The following is a 23,520-nucleotide window of genomic DNA, read 5'->3' on the forward strand; positions in this document are numbered from 1 at the left end:
ATAGAGGCAGGCAGATTTTTATTTTTAAAGGTCAGTTATTTCATGGATCCAGGATACTATGCATCCTGATAAAGTTCCCTTGGCCTTTGGAATTAAAATAGCTCCACATCATCACATACCCTTCACCATACCTAGAGATTGGCATGGGGTACTTTCCATAGGATCATCTCTCAGTGTAAATCAAACCAGCTATTAGGCTAACTGAAATAAAACCATTAAAATCTCACTTTGTATAATATGGGACCTTTAACTCAATACTAACAATAACCTCTAACATAACACACTCAATCATACGTAAATCTAATCTTATTTATAACTAAAACAAATGTAATTTCCTAACTTTCACCTAAAACATAGGCCCTGATTCTTAACCGACCCAGTGAAGATGTGATGTGTGACAACCTAAAGACTCCTCAGTCGGGATTTAAATCATCTTTCTATCCTTGTGAATGGCATTTGTCTTTGCATGTGTACACACACACATACACACATACACACCTTTCGACCCAGCTTTTGTAATGTGGTATGTCCTTGGCATAGAGTAGTTTGGTGGAGGGTGAGTCTTTGCCCAGACGGTGTTCAGAAGTTGAGCAAGAGTCCATAAAGGTTTGGGCCACCACAGACAGGCAGGCGTCCGTGATGCTGCTTTTATGGATGTCAAACACAAACTGGGGATTCTTGATCACATTTACCCAGAAGCGCAGGGGAAGGCTGCAGATAATAAAAGAGGAGAGAGACAGATGGATTTTACACATTTTTAGACTTGCAAAATAAAATCATTACTTCATGTGTACAAGATGTTCTTTATTGATTTTCTTCTGACCAATCCTGTATAAACATTTTAAAGTGACTTTAGCCATGAGAACAAGATGAAGTTGGCGTTTAGATTCTTCAAAAAGCAGCATAAAACTGAAATATTAAGATAAATTAGATAAGGGTGCACCCTGGCATCAAGGTTTCAATAATTCAGAAGTGTTCACTGGGCCCCAAGCTTTGACTGTAATGAGTAAAAGTTCTATAGAAAAGTACTGCAAGCTGGCTTGTTAAAGAAAGTGAGATGTCTCTACAGTCACATTAAAGGTAAAGAGTTTCTCCCCCCTCTCTCTCTCACCAGTTGCTCTTCCAGGTGTGACGAACGTCCATGTCATGGATGCCATGCCTGTCGGCCTGCTCGTCCAGGAAGTCAAACATATATTTGATTGCTAGAGGCAGGGCGGTGCCCCGACACACGGTGCTGAACAGGGTCTCAAACAGATCGTCCACGAACTTCTGCAGTGTGCCCTATAGAAAACAGTGTTAGAGTTGAGACTTGTAGCGTTACTGCTTGTATTGTCTACTCTAAATCTAAAGTGTACTACTGCGTGAAAAGTGTAACTTAAGATAACAAAAATTGGCACGTGTCCAAAAATAATTCTTAATTGTAACTGAACACTGCGCCATTTATTGTTTCTCATTATGTTTTGGTTTTAGGGATGTCAGTGACGTTTAGTGGTGTAACGGACCATAGTTGATCCGTGGCCCGTACGGACACAATCTAGCACTTGGTCACTGCTGTTGTCGGAAAAACAACATAGACGGGACTAAATGGTGCGTTTACTTATAACTGGTAAACCTTGTGGTGCATTCAAAGTTATTGTAAAACACCCTTTTCTCACCTGTTTTTGTCGTTTAACAGCAATTTACTGGTGAAATAAGTTATCGTTTTTACATTTTTAATAAATCATTTAAATTCCCCCATTTTTTGTGCTGATCCGGAAATTTATCCGATCCGTGACTCAAAACCGTGATCCGAAACCGAACCATGAGTTCCCCTGAGCACCCCTAGTGATGTTGTTAAAAACAAATAGAATGAATAAATAAATATAATAACTGTAATATTTTGCACCTTTGTTGCTAGTAGCCTTGTCAGGTAGATCTCAGACACCATCTTGCTGCCGCGCTCGCCCTCTTTCTGGTCTCCGTGGTCGTGGTTCTTTACCAAGTGCCAAACTTTGACCCCGCTCTCCAGGTCAGGGGTCAGCATGGGCACACGGGAGTGGGGGCTGTCCGGGCTGGTGGGTGTCGAGCGGAAGGGAACGTCCACACCTAGATGGTCAAATGACAGATATAAAGAAAATATAAATTCCAAAATGCTCTAGAATCGGTTTGTAAATAGAATGTTATGCCCATAAAACGCCAGTTTGTCAGACAACGGAAAGAAAGTCACATTTGCTTAACACATCTGGATTTAAGGCAGAATTTCTGTTTGTAATGTGCAAGTGAGCAGGTTGGATGTGTGTGTTTAGAATGTATAATCATTTGCTGCCATTATTTCATCCGTTGTCATAGTAATGACACAGGATGCACTCTTTTACTAAAGACATGTTTTCAATCCGGGCTCTGGTCCTCACTGTCTGTCACTCTGTGTTTTCTGGTCTTTTTGTCACTTTGTTTGCGGTGTCATGTTTTTTTTTGTTTTGTTTCTTTAAATTGATTGATTGATTGAAAACTTTATTGAACAACAATCAACAAGAGGTGTTCAAAAGGATAAAAAACAGAATAAAGCCCCAAGGCTTGTTTCCATTGTGGAATCACTTGAACTCTATTATGAAAGATCCGTGCGAGCTGTAGTTTCAGAGATGTGATACTCAATCATTATATGAATCTAAAGTGATGAGACTAGATGAATATTTTTGAAACTGAAATTGCCTCTCTTTGTTGAATGTGCTGTATAACACTACCTGCTAATGTGCTTTACAACAGACTGATCAGTGACAGCAACAGATGGTGCAACACGGCTGTGAACTGGATGAATTTTAAGTGTGTTTGTATTTCTTTAACAGTACTGACCGTATCTGCTGATGCTGCGTGGGAAGCTGGCTGAAGAAGGAATATTGAAAGAGGACATCTGTTTGGGCACCAAGGCCACCACACAGCGCTCAGACACCTGGAAGACAAAGGTAAAGGTAGCCTATTATTTTTATGAATTGGTGGCTTGCAGCTGTAGGTCAAAAGCAATCGTGGCTTGAATACGTTATTTGCGAATATAAATCAAGGACCAGGGATTTGTAAAATTATGATTCAGAGGTGTTGAATAGTCTTCCATGGGCAGTTGAGTCACACGACTTACAATAGACGTATAAAGGAATGGCCTTTAGTTCAAGTAAAACATTCTTTTAAAATCAACAGTGGTAGACATCTTCCATCATCTCTAGCTAGATAGAAATACAGATAGCATTTATCACAACAGCTTCAACTACCAAACACAGTAGGACCAAACCCATAAATATCTACTGTATATCGATCATGAACTTCAGAATACACCTAACTGAGCTAAAACTGGAATAAAGTAAGAAGATTTATCAGTGCAAAAATAAGACCTCTTTTTCACAGCAATATAATTCTCTTGGGTGAAGTTCAAATGCATTCAAGGGGAAGGAATCAAAACTGGGTTTAACACACAAAGCTGAAAAGTATTTATATACATTTGGTGTGAGATTTCCATATATATTTTTTTATTATAAAGCAGGTCAAGGTGCTATACTGTATAAATACTATGAAGGTATCAACACGCTCAATCCACAGCCCGTATTCAGAAACTGTGCCTTTAAACGGGCCGCCAGGACGTCCATTTTGTTAGACAAAAGTATGCTACACTGAAATAGTGGTTGTGTCAGTGGTACACTTCCAATGCCCAAAGCTGATAGTCAAGGGAAACATTTGACTGATAAAGGAATAGGATGACTCATCTGAGGTTGGTGACCTGTGTTGTATGAGCTGAAACAAAAAAAAGATGTTGTAAAAGACACAGGCATAAAAGTGCATGTTCAGTTGACTAGGCGTGCTTGTTGGCAGGGGGGTGAGCTGAGTGATATGAATATGAATGAGTAATGCTCTGTCCTTCATCAACAATATCTGCTGTGATGCCCTTGAGCAACTGAATCCTTATAAGTTTTTTTTTTAAAAGGTTGAAAGATTTGTTAGATTTGTAAGAGTGGAATAGCTCTGAGGGATGCTGTAGTTCAGTCAGAGTTGGGGGTGCTGAGAGAAAGTCAGTCTATATAATAATGTTGTACTAAAATCAGAATCAGAAAGGGCTTTATTGCCAAGTACGTTGCACATACGAGGAATTTGTCATGGTGTTGTTGGAGTATGTCACACATACAAATATAAGAAGGATAAAAAGAATATAAACAATATAAGTATAAACATATACACACATACACAAAATGCTGCACGACATTCATGGTTTTTGCATTAATTTGAATGGCCAGGATAATTTATATTTAATAACTGTTAACTACATTTTACACTCATTTTAGAATGTTTTACACTACAACAGACTGCAAACTTGTGGGTGAGAGATATGACCCATAAACAGGTTATTATAGTTTATAATATTGCAGGACAGTGAGCATACAGCCATTTAATATAGGAGATGTGCGGAGAGCTACCAATGCGGATTAACCCTTAGAGGTTCACATGAGACAGCTGTCACTCTGTTGTCTGCAGTCTAGTTCATACACTTCAGTGATAAACTGAGAAATATACAGAGTTATAATCATACTGTATGAGGACTGGTAGTAGCTACGTGTGTGTGTGCGTGTGTAACAGAAATGATGTGCCTTTGTGGGTGCGTCATCGCAATCGGCAAAGACAAATACGATTGCTTAATACACATTTTCAAAATAAGTAAATCACACATGAAGATGCTCATGGTCTTAGGCCTACACCAAACCCAAGATATCCAAAAATATTTTGATTGACAGAAGATGAATCTGCAACTATTTTCTTATTATTTATTAATGTTTGAGTCACTTCTCAAACTAACATGCCTAGCATTTGCTAGTACCAACTTCCTAAATGTATTTTCTGCTTTTTATATAATTGTAAATTGAATATCTTTGGATCCTTGAAAATTAGTTAGACAACAGGAGCAATTTAAGTATGTCCCCTTTGGCTCTGGGAAATTGTGACGGGCATTTTTCACTCTTTTCTGTTTGTTGTAGACAAAACAATTGATCTACTTATCAAGAAGATAATCAGCAGTTTGTGTAGGTAATGTATATTGTGCTGTATATCTGTGTATTTATGTACATGGCAGCACTGTTGCGCTATGTACAATTGTATAGAAAACGTGTGAAAATAAAATAAAAAAAGAAGATAATCAGCAGATTTCATTGTTACTAAAAAAAAACAAAAACAAAAAAAAAACAGTTAGTTGCAGCCCTAGTAATAATATTATTAACATACCTGGTAGTGCATGAGTGTGTTGAGTCTCTTCCAGTCACTCTCTATCTTAGTGGTGATGTCCTCATCCTGCAGGACCACACGAGCTGTTCTGCCCTGCCGCCACTCTGAAGGAAAATGCAATCAATAGTGAATGTATGACACATGTCGTTTTGGGGAATGTTTGTATCCCAAGTGCATGGCAGTTACATATTGTCTAATGCCCATCGTTGTCTTGCACTGTCCCTTTTGCGCTGCAGGTGAGGTCATGTTATCCTTGTGCACTGTTAGTTTGTTCCCTGAAATTCTTGTTGTCAAGCCAAGCAGCCAAAGTGTTACTAAGACATCTTCCTGTACATTTCCTCTTAACATTTGAAGTGATTGTGATTCTACGAACAAAACACAAATGACACTGTGTCTCCACAGAGATTAAAGCTGCCCAAAGCAACAAGGAGAAACTGATCCTCTCCAAATCCCTAACCTGTAAAAGCCCCTTAAGGTGTATAACTACAAACCCAAGGCAGTATCAGCCACTACCTACATTATTTGCTGCCTTTTGAAGGTGCGTGTCAGCTGGATTTGTGCCAAGTCATTCAGTACTGGATGACACATTGTGGGCGTAAGCCTAAGTGTAGGTGAGCTGTCAGTAAGGTTTAATGTCACTGTTGTTGAGTGTTGCTCTGGCTAGGGCTGTAAACAGGTTTGGGGAGGAGGTTTTCTTCCAGAAACTAATTTTTGAGCTCTTTGCTGATGGCATACATCTTCAGTCAAACAGCTGTGATAACTCCCTGACACATCCACTCTAAGCTGTATTCTTCCATCCTGTCATTATTCCAGCATATCATGTGCCATGGCTTCTGTCTCTAATATACAAGACAGCATTATGAAATGAGTAGGGCTGGGCACCGAACTTCGATACTTTTAGGCACCAATCAAATTGCCTCCATATATCGAGTATCAAAAAATGCCTTGTCATTAAATACCAAATTCTAATACCTAAGGAGTAATTCTCAGTGACAGTGAGCCAGTAAGCATGCAGTATACTTCTAACAAGATCTAATAATGCTGGTGATTAGCTGTCTACATGTGTTAAAGGCATGCAGGAAAAACTCTACCTTAAAGGTCCCATGGCATGAACATGTCACTTTATGAGGTTTTTTAACATTAATATGAGTTCCCCCAGCCTGCCTATGGTCCCTCAGTGGCTAGAAATGGTAATAGGTGTAAACCAAGCTCTGGGTATCCTGCTCTGCCTTTGAGAAAAAGTAAGCTCAGATGGGCCAATCTGGAATCTTCCCTATATGTCGTCATAAGGGTCAAGGTTACCCCCCCCCCTTTCTCTGCTTTGCCCACCCAGAGAATTTGGCCCACCAATGAGAAAGAGAGAGACATCATGGCTTGCAAACGAGCGAAGCATGGCAGTTGGTCAAGGCCACACCCCCACCCTCCATCTTGCCCCCCCTCTCTCCTCCTCAATAGCATTTAAAGCTACAGACACAGAAAGGGCACATCCTTAGTAAAGCTCATTGTGGGACTGGCTCTAGCGGCTGTAATTCTGCACCAAGGCTGAATTTCATGCATGTCTTCCCCCTCTCTCTCTCCCCTTTCTCACCTAGCTGTCCTATCAAATAAAGGCGGAAAAGCCCCAAACAAAAATTATCTTCAAAAAGCAGCATGTCATTGGACCTTTAAGCGCAGAGACGGGGCTCAATTGTCTGTGTGTTGTTGTATTTTGAGAGGCTTGACTACAGTGTGCGTCACACTGCTCAACAATTAAAATAAAGATTTGTTCCATAATGTGTAATGTTGTAATTTCTTTTTGTTAAAATGGATTTTATAAAATAAAAATATAATATACATAACAATTATTTATATATATATATATAATTGGTTCGTTCAGGAACAATTTGAACGATACCCAGCCCTAGAAACGAGTCTTTCACTGTAGGATTGCAGCCTTACCGAGATCCATGTCTGCAGCACGTGGTCGCTGTGAGCAGGGCATGTTCTTATACACCGCATCCAGGATCTTCTCCTTTACCTGGGTAATAGTGTCACAGTTGAGCACCTTGACAGGGATTTCTGGGATATTCTCATTGTCTGGGTTTACACAGCTCAGCGTCTGGGGATACCGGATAGAGAAAGAAGGAGAGAGGAGGGGGTAGGGGGAAGGAAGAGAAAGAGGCAAAAAGAAAGGTGTTGCCTTTTATTTCATGCTCCTCACCAAACTGTCCTGGTGGAGCATATCTTGGCCAGAAATGTAATTTCACACCTCCAGGATGTGGCTGTGCAGCTCCAGCAGGAGCATTAAACAAGTAATGAGACTCAGACTCTCAGACTCTCCGACATGGATATCAGAAAGGTGTCATCCTGTCGCTGGCTGTCTCTGTGTTGGAGCAAAAGCCTGAGGGAGAACTTATTGTGACGGGCTGGTGGAGGAACCCAGCCGGCTTTATTTTAATGGAAAGGTAAGGGGACTTGTTGTGTATACGGGTGGCCCTACCACATGACACATGACAAATGTATATATGTTCCTTCCATTTAATTATTTCCCCGCTAATTTGGGCAGCCTTGACAAAGTTCATTCTGCCTAAGCCCAAACGTTTGAGGTGTCGAGGCGAAAGCATGATCCTCCTCGCATATTATGCCCTTCCAGTTAAGCTAGGAGAGGATACATATGTGTCTTCTTCATCTACAAACCAACAGTTGGAGTTAGCTGTGACAAGGACTGCAGTGAACAGGGAGTTGTTTTGAATAATGCCATGCTGTTACGCAAATAAGAAAATGAAGCTGGGGTTAAACTCCCAGCTAATTGAATGGCTGTGTCAACGTTCTTAGGTCTTATTTTCTCAATTTGTTTTGAAGAAACTTTGACTAGATCTCCTTAAGCCTGATGAGATGGACATCTGGCTATGCAAGATTAATTGCCCTCTGCTGTCAGGTTATTGAAACTCCCCAAATATTCAAACCATTCATACAATTACTTTCACAACACATGCCACATTTCTGTGGAACGGTCAAGGCTCTTTGCCAAGAGATGTACAAAGATGAACACAGACAATATTTGGGACTTTTGTTAATGTCTTTATGACTCACCAGTGTCTTGTATTCAATCTGCTGTCGGATGAGCTTGTCCTCACTGAGGGAATAGCGTGCTTCTCCAGTGATGGAGTCTATGGGTCCCTTCTCCATTTGCTGTTTGATGGCACAGAACAGCATGAAGAGAGGCTCGCCAGCACACTCCTTTGTTTTGGAAGGGAATCCAGGGATTAGAGTGAAAAGTGGGAGAAAGGAAAATACGACATAGGAAGGAAGGGAAGGCAAGGGCAGAGATCTGTATTCATCAGCGCAGACGATGAGACTTAGTAACTAGAGCATGACACATCAAACATGATAACGCAGAGCTTTCTCTCCTTATGAATTGCAAGCTGGAGATACGTTTGACCCTACAGGTAACGATTATCCCTCCACAATGTCCATAAAACTCATCAATACCACACCATTAAAATGACAACTACAAAAAAACTTACACACCAGTCTATTTTAAAATCGATGCTTATAATTTTAAGAAGCATTGTCATCGTACACCCTTTAGAATGTTACATTGACGCCTATAGCGATAAGGTGTGATTTCATTTTACCTTGAGAAATTTGTGTAGCAAGAAGGCAAACCAATTTGTCAGCATCTTCTCCGCCACCGACTCTGTTCTGCAAGACAAGAAGAAAGCACACTCATTTGTTAGCAAGAGGCGTCCCACAGAGAGCTGGAGTGCTCTGATTATTCTTTTATAATTTAAGACGTAGAAGAGGCTGACATTGTTGGATCCGAATAAACTTGACAGAGTTTACAGAGAAACACCATCCTTACTCAGACGCTCTGTCTCAAAGGACACATACTCTGATATACTGTAAGTTGAGTGCTGCTAGTGCAGAGAACATATTTGGGTCATGACATAATTGTGCAGACACAACTTAGATGTCCACTTCAAGTCCTGTTTCTTCCTCGCTGTGTCTGCACTTAGCTACTTTAGATTTCATGGTTTACTGTAGCAAATCCTTTAAATCATGTAACAGAACCGTTAAATGGCGTGTAAGCTCTTTCTAATCAAAATGTAATCCAAAGCGTGCAGTTTTATAGCCACATGTCTCTCCATGCCTAACGTGCAGTCTGTCTGTCACTTGTTTTCGGTCCTTACCTGCATTTCAACCCTAACCTGTATTGACCCGACTGTTGACGGCATCCCATTAAGTGTTTCAGCAAGAGCAGCATGTTAGGGCTAACAAGTTCTTGTTGTACCGGCTCCCATGTGAACTCATCCTTATATTTAATGAGTGTGCTTCAAATTGAGAGAGCCCTCTTTTTCATAAAAGAAAAAAAAAAACTCATGAAACATTCAGTAGGCCAGTCTCAGCACTGGGAAAACAATCGGCAGATAAGCAGAGGTGGAGGAAAGGGGGAGAGGCGAGAGAAGGGAGGACCGGAGAGGTGACGGGGGAAGAAACGTGAGCTACAGCTGAATGTTTCATGAGTGGCACACAGAAGATAAGTCAGACTGACAACGACTGTGCCGCTGCTGCACTCACTCTTCCCCATTAGGTTCTCTTCCTCTGCCGGTCCCTCCCAATCTCTATCACTATTACCTCTCCTGTCTTTCACCTGTCTGCTCAGGAACCCTGTTTCTCAGATTCGTAGCGGCTGTTTCACGCCGTTGCACAAAGCAAAGCTGAACAGAGGTGGGCTTTCCTTCGCTGGCCTACTTACTCATCCATCACAAGTGCCGTAACTGGGCTGGAAAGAACAGTGCACAAAGGAATTATCCATGCCAAAAGATAAGCAGCGCTGATTAGAACTGGTCAGCTTCGTGACAGAGAAGGCCTCCAGTTGGCTCACAGTGGAAAATATGGACAGAGAAAGTGAGACTTTCAGACTCGACTTGAGATGCGGGACTTTAGGAAACGTCTGATGAGCTGAATGTTATTTCCCTCCCTGTGTAAACTATAAGTATAACCTACCTATGGAACACGTAACGTATCTGCTGTGTGAGAGAGGACAACAAACATGTTGACCGCAACGGCAGCTGCTGTGCCTTCAACAGAAGCTTTTGCTTTAAGAACTCCAGACAACTAGGCCCAAACAAAAGAAGCACAGAATGCCAAATATGTGGGATCAAGATAAAGCTTTCTGGCTCAACCATGTCTGATTTTACCTGGCACCTGAAAACACACCCTAGTAGGTTAGCAAACATGTTTAGCGCAGCATTAGCCATGTAACATTAGCTTGCTTCTTGCTTTAGCTATGACCTACGGGAGGATAACTCAGACTGTCGTTCGCTCAGTCCGGCTCAGAGACTTGAGCCTTGACTTGGACTCTAGCTCATAGACTTGTGAGTGTCTCTGCTAGATGCCTAAACCTGAGCTTCGTGAGTGACATAACTTTAACCCTTTGTTGATGAATATAACATCAAGGCATTTTTCCCAAACGTACTGTATAACACAACCGTGTGAAACTACTGGTTTACCTGCGGAGGAGTAGTTTGGGGTGGTTCTTGCTCTCCAGGTTGCGCTCTATAAGATCTGAGAGCAGGTGTTTGAGGATGTCTGTGGCGTACTCCAGCCGCCCCTGCAGAGCGGTCATGATGAGCGAGGCGACGTAGCCGCGGTCCCGCATGGAGAAGGAGCGCTGCAGCTCCAGTGTACGGATGAATGTCAGCAGGAAAACCTTGTTATTCACCAGCTGAGCAAACTGCTTCAAGGCTTTCTCCACATTCGCCTGTCCACTCCCCGGCACCTACATGCATCATGCAGACAAAGATGCACATGCTCATTAGATAATGCTCACTCAGGGATCGGAAAAGATGGAGGAACATAAAGACAGAATAAATAATCTCAAGGCATAAGTGAAAAACAGAACCACTGGTGTGGTTACAGGCTTATCGCTAACACATCCATCCCCACCGGGACACAATTGGTTGATTGCTTTTAAATTCATCAAGATGTTTATCAAGAAAACACATAAACTATGCGTATGCTTAATTCTTCTGCAGCAAATACAGGGCCTGTTATTTTGATGAGTCAGGATACAATCGGAGAGAAGTTGTTCTACTGCAAAGGCAAATGGTTTGTCATCAGAGTTTCTTTAAAATTAGTTATAAAGTGCTACAGAATTAATCCCTTAAAATGTAAAAACAATCTCAGCCGTGTCGAAGATCCTTTTAAAACCAGGTCCTCTTGAGTTTGAGACAAGATGCAATCCATAGGGATCTAGCTGAGGATGAGACCAAAATGAGAATAAAACAAAACCTACCTATGACCAGTACAAAATAGGCAATGGACACCACAGCACAAATGTAAAACAATAATGCTTAGGGAATTTTATCAACTAAAAATGTAGATCCTTCATCCGTCAACATCCAGCTTATTGATGCAAAGGAATACATAAACATTTGACAAACACCTAATACTATCCTGATGTAAAGATTGTGATGAAATACACTGTGTAAGATCAGGTGTAGACAAATAATTTAGTTAGAAAGTTTTGAATGTAAAAAGTTAAGAGTCAGAGACTAAGAAAAGTTTGACTCAAAATCGGTGCGTGACTGATACTAAGGGATGCGGCAAACTAACCCACAAGCTCTGGAAGAGCCATCAAACAAACAACAAGCAAAGACTGACATTTGCTCACATTGTTCTGCTCGACAGCAGTTTGACAGCACTTGCCAACAAGCCCCAAATCAATCTATTTTGGAGTATACTAGAGCCCTAAGGTCAAGATGTCAGAAAAATGGTTGAAGCTGGATTCAAGTACTGCAACCCTGCTTCAGGGGTTGCCTTACCTCCAGCTCTCTGAGCACAGGGTGATCATCAATGCCAGGGAAGAGAACCCTCATGGCGTAGGTGCGATAGTCCAGGTAGGGGATGCCAGCTCTGTCCAGATCGCTCGTTAACTCGTTGATGTCTGTCTGCAGCTCTGCAAAGGCTGCATGGGACACAGGTGCGCCTTAAACATTTTGCCTACAATTGTGTCACCACAGTAAACCTAAAAGATGTTCCCTTTCTCAACTGTTTCTGATTGAAATGGTCAAACCGTTGTAAAACAGTAAAATGATGACAAAGAGAGCGTCCAGTCATTTTTGGATCCACATGTCTGTAGTAATTGTACAGTACATAATGTATCTTACAGTATACTGTATATTTCATCGTGGGGTTGTTCATTTTCAATTAACTTTGTTACCTTATTGCAACTCAAAATACAGGTATCCAAAACGTAGCTAGGTGTGTTATTTTCAAGCTATAATTAATGACCATTTAATCATTCCCCAGCCGATATACATGTATATAAGTAAATAAAATTCATTCATTCAGATAAATGAACATCAGCCAAAACATCAGTTCTCAAACGATGGCGCAATAATGCATCTACAAATCCGACGTTCTTTTGAGAGTGTGACTTTTAAGAAAACAGGATTTACGATCCCTCCAATCAGTCTCACTCACCTTCCTTGCACTCCAGAGCCACTCGGGACTCCAGATTGTCCATCTGCATCTGCAGGCGCTTCAGAGTGAGGTCGTTCTCATGCGACTTCCGTCTGTAGGCCAGTAGGACTATAATGACGATGATGAGGAGCAGCCCTCCTCCAGCTGTGATGCTGAAGATAGCAGGAAGGGTGAGCAGGCTGTCGGACCGGATGTGAACTTCTCCTGGAGAGATGTGGAGGCCTCCTACTTGGACCTGAACAATAATTATAATACAGGCGTAAGTACAGTAATAAGCCCAAAACAGTGTTGAAAATGCTCAAATTACAAAGGAAAAAAAGGAATGAGAAGGCTGGCCTGAATTCAGTACAGCGTTGCTGAAGAAGTTAATTGGCAAATACAATAGAGATGTGGACCATTTTCCTGAACGGACGCCTTTGAAGAAAACAATTCCTGAAAGTTCCAGGCACACCAGCTTTCTTTTTATAGCTATCCCTCGTTATTTGCAAGATTGCCTGTCAGTAATTCTGCAGAGCAATGTGCTGTAATTGGGAACCCACCAGACCATGAGTGACAATGACAGAAAAGCCAGCAACTAACTGAAAGCCTGTCAGTGACCCACAAACACAGTGACGTACAGACAGTGACCCACATCCACTCAGACAGGCGATCAGATGCACAGACTGACAGAAAACTGCCGGATAGGCAGAAACGTTTTTAGACTGACCAGGACTTTGTGCTGTCCGGTGAGGTTCGGTGGTTCGCAGAGTAACTGAGTGTCAGACACAGTGAGAGAACAGGGCGTATCTCCGATCAGCACCGTGTAATTCAGCCGGGCTCCGCCAGATGCAGATGGCACCAGGTTGCGTCCCTGCAACACGGTTAGAGAAGCATTGTACAAAACTGCAGAACATAACAATATATCAAACATAAAACTTTTTTTCTTACACGACTAAAAGTAAACAGTAATTGATTGGGATCCTGACAAACAAAGGTCTCGATGAGACTGTTTTGTCTTTTCAAATTGTATCCACTGTACAGTAACTATGTAGTAGACACTCACCCCGTTGCAATTCCTTCTGTTTTTTCTACGAAGTTTCAGTTTCGAAGCATAATTTCTTGCTGATCACATGTATTGCATTTTAAACTCAATAGATTATTACCGTGCAATTTAGGGGCATTAGTATAATTACTTTAATCAACCTTCTTGGAGAACACGGTGAGCCATTGACTCATATTCTGCAGGAAATCAGCTAAATTATTTTACCTCACAAAGGCAGATTGCTTCAGGATGCAAAGCAATCTGCCATGCTGTTCCTCCACGGCACACAGAGTTGAAGGCAATTGCACATGGCGTAAAAGTGAAAGGCAGATGGAAAAATTCTATTCCAGAAACTAAAAGAAGTAGCCATGTTCTCTTTGTGACAGGAGTTCAGTTTTTCAGAAAAAATGAAAAACACGAGTCCACTATTGTTTCAGCGTTTGTAGTAAAGCATTTAAATTAATTTCATAAACGTATGTTAAGAAATATTACGTGTAGCAGATTGTCTTATCAGATTTGTTCACGGTTGAAGGGACAGCAGTGAGGCATTAGACTAGCTTGTATGTATTTCATATTCTTACATGTCACTGTCAACGCCAGATAGTATTAGAATTTCCTCTCTGTTTATTGCAGTGAAATCAAAAAAAGAAACCATAATCGCAGTAGCAGGTCAGACGTACTTTGAGTATGATGGGAGCACCTGGTTTCTGCTCCAGAACACCTGATAGACTGAGGGGTTCCAGGTAAGGGTTGGGGTAGTACACAAAGCTTGTGTTGTTGTAAGTGAGGAGAGCTTGGACGTTGTTGAAGACAAAGCCAAACTCGTCCACGTGTTTGATCGTCTCCTGGTCTGCAGTGTACTCAGCCTTCAGAGAGGGGGCGAAGCAGCTGATGGTGGTTGTGTTCAGCACTTTGCACACCTACAGATGAAATCAAATCAGTCAACCTTACACACGTCACAGCACATACGGTACCCACATCATACACATATTTAATGATGCAATGGCTCACAGTGTCTGCTGCATGATTAATAACAAATGTGGATTTCTAAGTCCTCAGCAGAATCGAGAGTCAATATTTTACACTCAGAAATGTGGTAGAATTACTATTCTCAGTCATTTTTAACATCCAGATGTTGTGAATCTTATGGAGTCTTAACTTGTGTAATAACATAAATATACAGATGGTCTCCGCGGTGTTAACCTACATAAGTATATCTGTATGTCTGACTCTTATTCATTAGCTGCTACAGTATTCTTCACATATTTACCTCCTCCCTTCCATATGTTTACCTGTCTGCTCTTTACCTTATGCTTGTAACAGCTGCTTTGCCGCGACAATTGCTAAAGTAGTGACACTAATGGCGCTTTTCCATTACATGGTACCTGCTCGACTCGCCTCGACTCTACTCGCCTTTTTTGGTTTTCCATTACGAAAAACAGGTACTTCTTTTAGTACCTCCTCAGTCGAGGTTCCAAGCGAGCTGAGGCGAGCCGAAAAGGTGACGTGAAAGCGACAGACGGGGGTGTCCTGAACAAACCCGCTATTTTTAAACAGTTTAGCCAGCTGTTTTTTTTTTTTGCTGCCTCCAGCTTCTTTAGAAACTAAATGCGTCTTCTGGCAACAACACACATCTTCGACGTTCTGTGTGTGTGTACGTTAGGTCACGGCAGTTTACAACGGCGCCGCTTTTGTTTACAGTTCTGCAGAGGCTCCAGGCAGAGTTTTCACCGTATCCTACGTACACACACACATGCTGGCTCGACGCACACACCAGCTGACAAATGTATACATCAGGCCACATATTACATAGGCTACGGTGAAAGCTCTGCGTGGAGCCTCCACAGAACTGTAAAACAAGCTCAAGTGGCCTGATGTTATACTTGTGCGCTGGTGTGTGCGTCGAGCCGGCAGACGACCAGCCACGCTGAGGCGGTACTAAAATATGCAATGGAAAACGGACGCACAGTGTGCCGTGTCGAGTCGAGGCGAGTAGAGTCGAGGCGAGTAGAGTCGAGGCGAGTCGAGCAGGTACCATGTAATGGAAAAACGCCATAAAGGCATGCCAGAGAGCTGGGTCATATGTTAATAGGGGGAAGTTTTTCAGCCATGTTTTCTGCATATCTACCAGAAACTGTTTTTCATACAAAACCAATCACTTGCTCCCTTGATGAGGTTAATATGAAATTCATAAAACTTCTTTCAGTTCTTTGTCACTACGGATCACTTTATCAAAAACTAATAGCTCTCTGGAATTGGCATGCACCTTCTGTTTTCCTCTGCAGTTCTTGAAAATCCTTCTCAAAATCAAGCAGATCTGTTAAATTCCCCCAGCTTCAGGCCGATTTCTAAGCTTCACTTATTATCTAAGGTTTCACAGAAAGTTGTTTCAAGTCAATTAACTGCTTTTGTGATTCAAAACATTTTTTGAGCAATTCCAGTGATGTTTTCGAGATATGTGCGATGAAGAGACTGCCCTCATTAAATTTACCAATGACCCTCTTTTAGCAGCTGATGCGGGTTAAAGTTCAGCTTTAATCCCTTCAGATCTCAGTGCTGCCAGTGACACTGTAAAACATGCCGTTTTAATTAACTGGCTCACATTCTGGGCTGGCATCATTAACGCACCATTTACTTAGCTCAGGGCATACCTCTAACACACAACATTGTCTACATAAAAAAAAAAAAAAAAAAAAAAAATTCTTCAAACACATTACATTTGAAGTTCCTAGTGGCCTCATCTTGGTTTTCTTTCACATGCTTCCACCTGAGCTTTATTGTCTTTAGATATAGTGTTCATTCCACTGCTGTGCCAACAATATAGATATTTTCAATTTTTCCGGAACAATTTTTTCCAAACAATTTCCCAAACTGACTTTATATATTGTATTGGGCTAGACAAAGCCATTCATGCTTTCATATCATATTCATTTTGTTTTCTATCTTTATTTTGGCATCAAAAAATATGTCTTTAAAATATTTACCTTTTTGCTGATACAAGCAAACAATCTTATCATTCCATATCTGGCATTTCTCCACTTGTAACTTGCTTAGAATTGATTTTTAAGAATATATTGATCTATTTCAAGGTCGAGCCAAAAGTTCCCTCCATACGTTTTGACCCTCCTTCAGCCAGTGTGCAGTCTGAAATCCTCAGGCAATTCCCTGACTGGTCCAGAGTGGAATAATAGAGGCTAAAGGTGACTGGACTTATGCCACCGGGGCCCCAACATTTGGAACAATCAATCACTTTGAAACAACCTGCCTGAAGAGCTCAGGCAAGCAGAATCAGCACCATAAATCACCTCCCAAAACTGAGTTGTACTTTCATGTCACTTTTTAAAAAAAATCTCATTTTGGAAAGAAACCTCTCTATATGCAACCTCTGTCTAACACCTTAGTTTATGTATGGCTTAATTTCAACATACACAGCAACGCTGACGTTTTACAAACTACGGCCTATCAGACTGTGCCATAGTATTTCAAGCTCATTTGTTGCTACCCTTATCCACAAGTACTGTGTATGGCCCTTGCTTACACAATTTCTGGAGAGATGTCTTTCATACCCTATCCAACATCTTAAAGCGGATTCTAGATCCGAACTCTCTGATAGCTCTGTTTGGCATTACAGAGGGAGACGATCTTCATCTGACAATCTGCAGAGCGCCGCATGGTTGCCTTTTTTGCAGTTTTTCCTCAAATGGAAGGATGCTGCCCTGCCCACACTTCAGTGTTCAGTCAGTAGCTCCAAGTCATAAAGTCCTGCCTTAACTTGGAGATGATAAGCTTCTCAGTCAGTGGCTCTGAGAAGAAATTCTTTAAGACCTGGGGACCATTTTTGACATACTTTCATAACACCCAAAGGACATAGCATGACATGCATTCTAACTCTACCCTTGACATGAAAAATAACTCCTGACTTCATGAATTTAACTACATCTTTAGTTGTATTTCTTTATTTCTAGACGTTGTGCCTACATATTCTAGATAAGCTAGGGGTACCTTACTTCATTACTGTTATTATTGTCATTGTTATTTTTATATGACACTACATTGGTGTGTATTTTATAACATGATTATAACGTGTGTATGATATAACAATGATTCTTTTGCTGAAAATTTCAATAAAGAGGTTTTGAAAAGAAAATAAGCTCTTGTTGGTTAATTTGCTCCTCATCCTGCAGGCTGTTTGGTACAGAGACACTTTGGTAGTTCTGTAGTTATATAATATTTTGTAGTCAAAACTAAACTAGCTCTAAACATCCTGTCACCCTATCAGGAGAAGCAAAACAGGTTTGTGACTAAAGCTGCATACATGCTTTACCAAGATGGTCACTGCAGATCAGTATGTAAAACAAAAGGTAGTAAACACAGCCCTAAATGTACCTTTTTACAATTGTAGCAAACTATCAATAAAGAACAACTTTACTGTGACATTTCCATCAGCTTGAGTAAGCAACTCCAATAAAAGGTTGAGTGCAGTATATTAGCAGTTGTCAGTGTCGCACTCACATTGACAGATTCATGGCCGGCATATTTGACTCTGACGCGTGGCTCCTGAACTACATCCAGGTTGGTTCCAGTCACTGTCAGAGTGGTGTGTCCACTGTTTGCAAGGAAGGAACAAGATTATTCATAAATAACACAAATTGTTGGTCAAACGCATGTACACGTGCACATACAAGCACTCCACTTCAGCTCCAGGTGACCTATTTATGAATGCAAACCATGATTCACCGTGATTCAATTAGAGTGACGGCCGCAGAGAGAGCAATCTTTTTAACTTGCAAACCCCACATTTTCCAGAGGAACTGCATTAATGCAGGTTTGAGGAGGTTTTGCTGGCTTGGTAGCTCGCTCTTTGTTATTGGACAGAAGAGCCAGATCAAACGGCAAACCAGCTGGCTGCTGTTTTATATTCATCCATAACTGTGAGGCTGGCATAGCATGAATACAGGTGCTGCTTGTTTACATATCTGTGCTAGAGGTGATTAAAATGAACAACACTCTAATCTTTGTATAACCTGTGCTGCAGTGTGAGCTTAGAAAACTGTACTATGGAATTGGAAAGTAGAGAAGGAGAGACAAAGAGGGGGGGAAAATACAAGAGAGAAGTGATGAAAAAATAGCTTAAAAAAAACTGGCCAGTCTAGTCAGCCTGACAGAGTGCCAATCCCTCTCTTCTCACACTTCAAAGGATACCTAAGCTTGTAGGGCCACATAGTGGGACTGCACATTCATGATGAGGGCTCTTGATTGCCGCTCCACAAAGCTCCTCCTGTCACTAGGCTGAGGGCCAGGGTGTCTCTCTGAAGTCTAATCTGCAGGGACGTAGTGCTGGGTAATACCACCAGACACCAAATTAACTGCCATCTTTTATTTAGTGGCATACAGGTAACACACCTTTCAGCCACGACAGAAATGTTTATGCAGCACGTTCACTTTCATTGTAATATTCGCGGCATCGCACTCACATTCATCTGAAATCTGTTTTCATATTTCAATGAAATGTAGCATAAATAAAGGTATTATTTTGAACACAGATTTTATTTATTTATGTGAGTCATCTTGTTGTGAACACTGATTTGATATCATTTAAAAATCTAGTTATAACTGACAGCCACAACACCTCAGTTATTTGCATCACTCTCCCTGTAAACCTGACCTTAACCTAATTTACAGATTGCCTGGCGCAGCGATAATCTGTACTGGGCAGGCCACCACATGCAGGCAGGAGAGGTTTTCCATCTTATTTGATTTTTACTGGGAAACTACTATATAATAATACTATAATATAAATATAATGTCAGAAAAAAGATAAGATGGGTAGACGGATCAGTGTCCTTGTCTATGTTTTGTTCAACACACATTTACTTAGCTTATTTGCATAATCCTGTCTTTGTTTGCCACACAGTACCACTAATGTTATACTTCTATAAATAGATCCACAGTTTGTGTTTACAACACCGGTTGGGTTTGGATTTGATGGCATTAAGATAAATGCAGTAAAACAGAAAATACGAAGAGCAGCTCAAGCTCTCATTTACACCTACTTAGAGTCTCCAATCAACCAGGGCCCTGGTTCCTCAAATTTGCAACATGCAGGCTGCAATTTACAAAGTTAGATCACTTCATCTCGCAGTAATTATTACACGTTTCTCTAATCAGACTAACACCATGCCTGCGACCCATGAGCATGTGAGAGCCCTGTTGGCCTGCCAAATGTATCCACAATTTGCAAGCAACAATTTTTGTTAATTGCTACCGTTTGCAATTTGCACGTAAGTACTCGCAAATCGCTTTTGTGAGACAGGCCCTAAAGTTTGCATTTCTGTGGACTGTGTGACGTAACAAGATCACAAAAACAAAAAACATGAACACTGGGAGGCAAAGGCGTAACTTTGGGTTCAAAATTCAAATTAAGTTCAAATTTAAAAGGTGAGGTCTCCACTTTTGCGCAAAATTAAAATTTTGAGCATATCAAACTTAATTTTTCTGCAACAATTTGTGCCTTTTCTGCATCAATTTATGGTGCAAATGTATTATGTAAAAGAAATTATTATTGGATATTTGGGGGGGTTGTAAATTACGCTTATGCTGGGAGGAGTTCAAACTCCACACAGAGGTTCAGGGAATGAACCTCCATCCTTGTGAGGTATCAGTGCAGACATGTGGCTGGTATCTGAACCGTATATGCCGTAATGTATTGCTTAGTGTTACCTGATGATGCTCCACAGGGGTTCAATGCGCTGGACTGTGGGGTCCTCTATGTACTCAAAGGCCAGACTCCCAGGAACGTTGGCCCGGTCGACACTCAAACTGACTTGCACCGGCCCGGCTCTCGTCACAGACGGCGCAGAGAAGCACACAATCTCCGACATGGTCCTCCTGGTGGGAGCACCAAATGAGCGATTTATTCATGCCTTTGATTGTGACTCTCCCCACTTGTTACTGCAGTGGCAAATCCCTGACTTCACACAGTTATGAGCCAATGTACATTACCATGAGGGAAGAGGATTCATTACAGTCAGACTCATCTCTTCCTCGTTACAGATACATTAGGGATGGAACACTGTAATTAGAGGGTGCTCTAGCTAATGGCTTCCTCACCTCACCCCTCCTACCATGTGAGGCATTTTGAACTTTAAATAGATAGCTATTAATACACAGAGAACAATACCTACGGCTGTGGGTTTCATCACCTTCTCACAAATCATTATAAAGACTTTTCATGTAACACACAAACACTTAATTGTATCTAAAGTGTACTTTAAATACAGTGATTTCTTACTATGTTTCATAGAGATTAGAGAAGGCTAAATCTTTGATGTTGTGCGGAGGCAGTCTCACGTTAGTGTCTGTGAATCTGGAGTCTTAAGGAATGTAAAGCCCAATTTATGGTCCTGCGTACCGTAGGTATATACATAGGTACGTGTAGAAACGGACCCTATGCCGTAATCTGACATGCACCTCTCGCTAACTGTGACTGGTCCACTTGGCTTCCCCAGCATACACACATGTCGGCCCTGATACTCTCAAAGAGATATGCTTGAACGACGCAGACAACAAGTATAAACCCTAGGCTACTTACGTAGGCTACGGCGTAAGATCAGCGTAGAGCCCCCGCAGAAGCATAAATCCTGTTCAAGGCATAATTTAACATCAGGAAGTTATGTTGTCAGACTCACCTGTACAGCTCACAGGTCTGATTACCAAAGTACACATTAACAGTGCTGCCAGCGCCCAGGTTCTCCCCGACAATGGTGACTTTGGTGCCCCCCGATTCAGGTCCTCTGCCTGGGGTCAGCGCCATTATCGAAGGGTTCTGTGAAGAACCAAAATTCATTCACTTTTTATTCAACATAGATCAAACTAAACCACAGTAGAAAAAAAAAGTTGTGGTAACAACAAAACTTTTAAAAAGGTAGACAAAAGAGCTTCTTTAGAAAAGAAAAATAGTTTAATGAAGTATGACCCCTATCAAAAAGAAAAATACTAATGAAACAGTGCACCTTCAAAAGCAATCAAAATCATACTTGACTTGAGTGCAATAAACCACATGATTCTTTTCATTAGCCATGAAATGAAAATAATGCACATAGTCAGCACACCTATAGAAACACCTTCGTAATGATGATGAACTATCTATGCATGTCTCTTCATGTTGTACTTACAGTAGAAAATGTACTTGTCTGTGACACCTGTTCTGAAGTCTGCATAAGGTGTACAATGTGCACATTCTCATTGCACATTCTTTCTTTAGAAATACCAGTTCATTTGTGGGAAAAGGTATATACATGGATTGTTTATGCATGTGGAAAAGTGTGGACTGGAGTCACATGACTTGGACTTGAGTCAGACTTGAGTCACAAATTTGATGACTTTAGACTCTACTCGAGAATTTCAGGAAAGACTTGCAACTCGACTTGGACTTCAACACCAATGACTCGTGACTTCACTTGGACTTGAGCCTTTTGACTTGAAAAGATACTTTTCTCCAAACACAGATTAAAAAGTATGTTTTTTTTAAAACGTGCTTTACAAATAAATTGATTTCCTTTCATTTTCTGAATCAACTAACGCTATTAATTCCCAGCAAGTCAGTACTTTATGAACATATCATTTCCCAGATCCACTGGACCGGAGAGAAGCATGAAGTGAAGTTATGTCAATAAGTGCCAGTTTGAAATGATGACACCAAAGAATTTCGTTTGCGTATGAAGTAGAGGTCGACCGATTCATCAGTTTTGCCGATTAATCGGCACCGATAGTTGATTGGTGGAACTATCGTTATCGGCAAAAATCCATACCGATGGTTGCGTCCGTTGCTGGAGCGGCTGAGAAGCACGCGCTGTCATTCATTACACAGTACGCGAGAGCTGAGAAGAGAAGGGTCTGTTGGCATCATGCATTACAATAGCGGCCTCTAGAGGCGAAATAAAAACTATCACTGATGCCTGGTGTTTATTTTCGACACGTGTTACTGCGCGCTGCACGGAGAGCACATGCTGTGCGGAGAAGGCTGACATCAGATGCTCGTTTAAAGCATCGACAGCAAAAAGGTATGTATACAGTACATTTTGTCATATCATTATAAAGTTATTAATTTGTTGAATAGATGCTGCATTAGTAGAGAAAGAACAGCACAACAGTATATTTGTTTGCTTTCGAGGCTGAGATGACGCTAAACATTAGTAGTAGGCTAACTTACCTCAAGCGGTTAAAACACTGACAAAAATAAACGCAAGTCCGACCCAAATGTCAGAATCAGAACCCTAAAGGCTCGTCCACGATCCCAAACGGCACCTCTGATTCATATTTAGATCATTTAATAACAGTTAAACGTAGAGACTTACTGATTGCTGCAGCTAAAAGCTAACGAGTTAGCCGTCACGGGGGTGTCTTTGGTGTCTTTCTAGCCTCTACAGGTGATTTTCTATCCAGCCTGGAACTTGTGCCTTTTTTCGGGGTTGTTGAGCATTAAATCCAAACTGTTACATCCAAGATTTATCCACTTGATGTCCGTAATTCATCGTTTTCGGTCATTTCTGCCGCTAACTCCGTGCTACCCATAGACAGTAGGTGCTACCGACAAGGGGATCTCCCATGATGCCTTTGTTTATGTTTTCAACCAATGGGAAGGCAGGTCCGTCACACATTACGCCTTATATGGGCATCCAAGCGAGAACAAATATATATATATAGTATAAAGTGGGAAAGATAGAGCCCTCCAGGTCAGAGATCGTCTGTTACCGTTCTAAACCGTTCTACAGAGAAGAATGGCGTCACTGTTTGTC

The 23,520-nt window shown here is 41.3% G+C and overlaps 1 protein-coding gene and 1 long non-coding RNA gene across 3 annotated transcripts in view; one reads left to right on the forward strand and one right to left on the reverse strand.

Annotated features, from left to right (window-relative positions):
* Nucleotides 1-2,940, forward strand: part of LOC118495243 — a 39,007-nt gene extending 36,067 nt beyond the window's left edge. Inside the window, exon 4 of the long non-coding RNA XR_004897570.1 lies at nt 2,823-2,940. This is a non-coding gene — a long non-coding RNA (uncharacterized LOC118495243). The remainder of the gene's footprint in view (nt 1-2,822) is intronic.
* The window catches only part of LOC116051497 (plexin-A2-like), a 95,952-nt gene that overhangs the window by 4,909 nt on the left and 67,523 nt on the right, over nt 1-23,520 (reverse strand). For both annotated transcript variants that reach the window (XR_004897563.1, XM_031301964.2), the window contains exons 15-30: nt 21,412-21,548; nt 20,444-20,611; nt 18,236-18,329; nt 14,404-14,643; nt 13,409-13,552; nt 12,703-12,937; nt 12,042-12,184; nt 10,728-10,996; nt 8,850-8,916; nt 8,305-8,451; nt 7,171-7,330; nt 5,233-5,336; nt 2,830-2,926; nt 1,886-2,085; nt 1,112-1,281; nt 499-711 (exon numbers count right to left, since the gene is read on the reverse strand). Coding sequence is in view for 1 of the 2 variants with exons in the window: in XM_031301964.2 (XP_031157824.1) it covers nt 499-711; nt 1,112-1,281; nt 1,886-2,085; nt 2,830-2,926; nt 5,233-5,336; nt 7,171-7,330; nt 8,305-8,451; nt 8,850-8,916; nt 10,728-10,996; nt 12,042-12,184; nt 12,703-12,937; nt 13,409-13,552; nt 14,404-14,643; nt 18,236-18,329; nt 20,444-20,611; nt 21,412-21,548 (2,588 nt within the window). In the remaining variant the exon portion in view is untranslated. The remainder of the gene's footprint in view (nt 1-498; nt 712-1,111; nt 1,282-1,885; nt 2,086-2,829; nt 2,927-5,232; nt 5,337-7,170; nt 7,331-8,304; nt 8,452-8,849; nt 8,917-10,727; nt 10,997-12,041; nt 12,185-12,702; nt 12,938-13,408; nt 13,553-14,403; nt 14,644-18,235; nt 18,330-20,443; nt 20,612-21,411; nt 21,549-23,520) is intronic.

This window comes from Sander lucioperca, chromosome 6 (assembly GCF_008315115.2).
Source record: "Sander lucioperca isolate FBNREF2018 chromosome 6, SLUC_FBN_1.2, whole genome shotgun sequence".
Classification (NCBI taxonomy): domain Eukaryota; kingdom Metazoa; phylum Chordata; class Actinopteri; order Perciformes; family Percidae; genus Sander; species Sander lucioperca.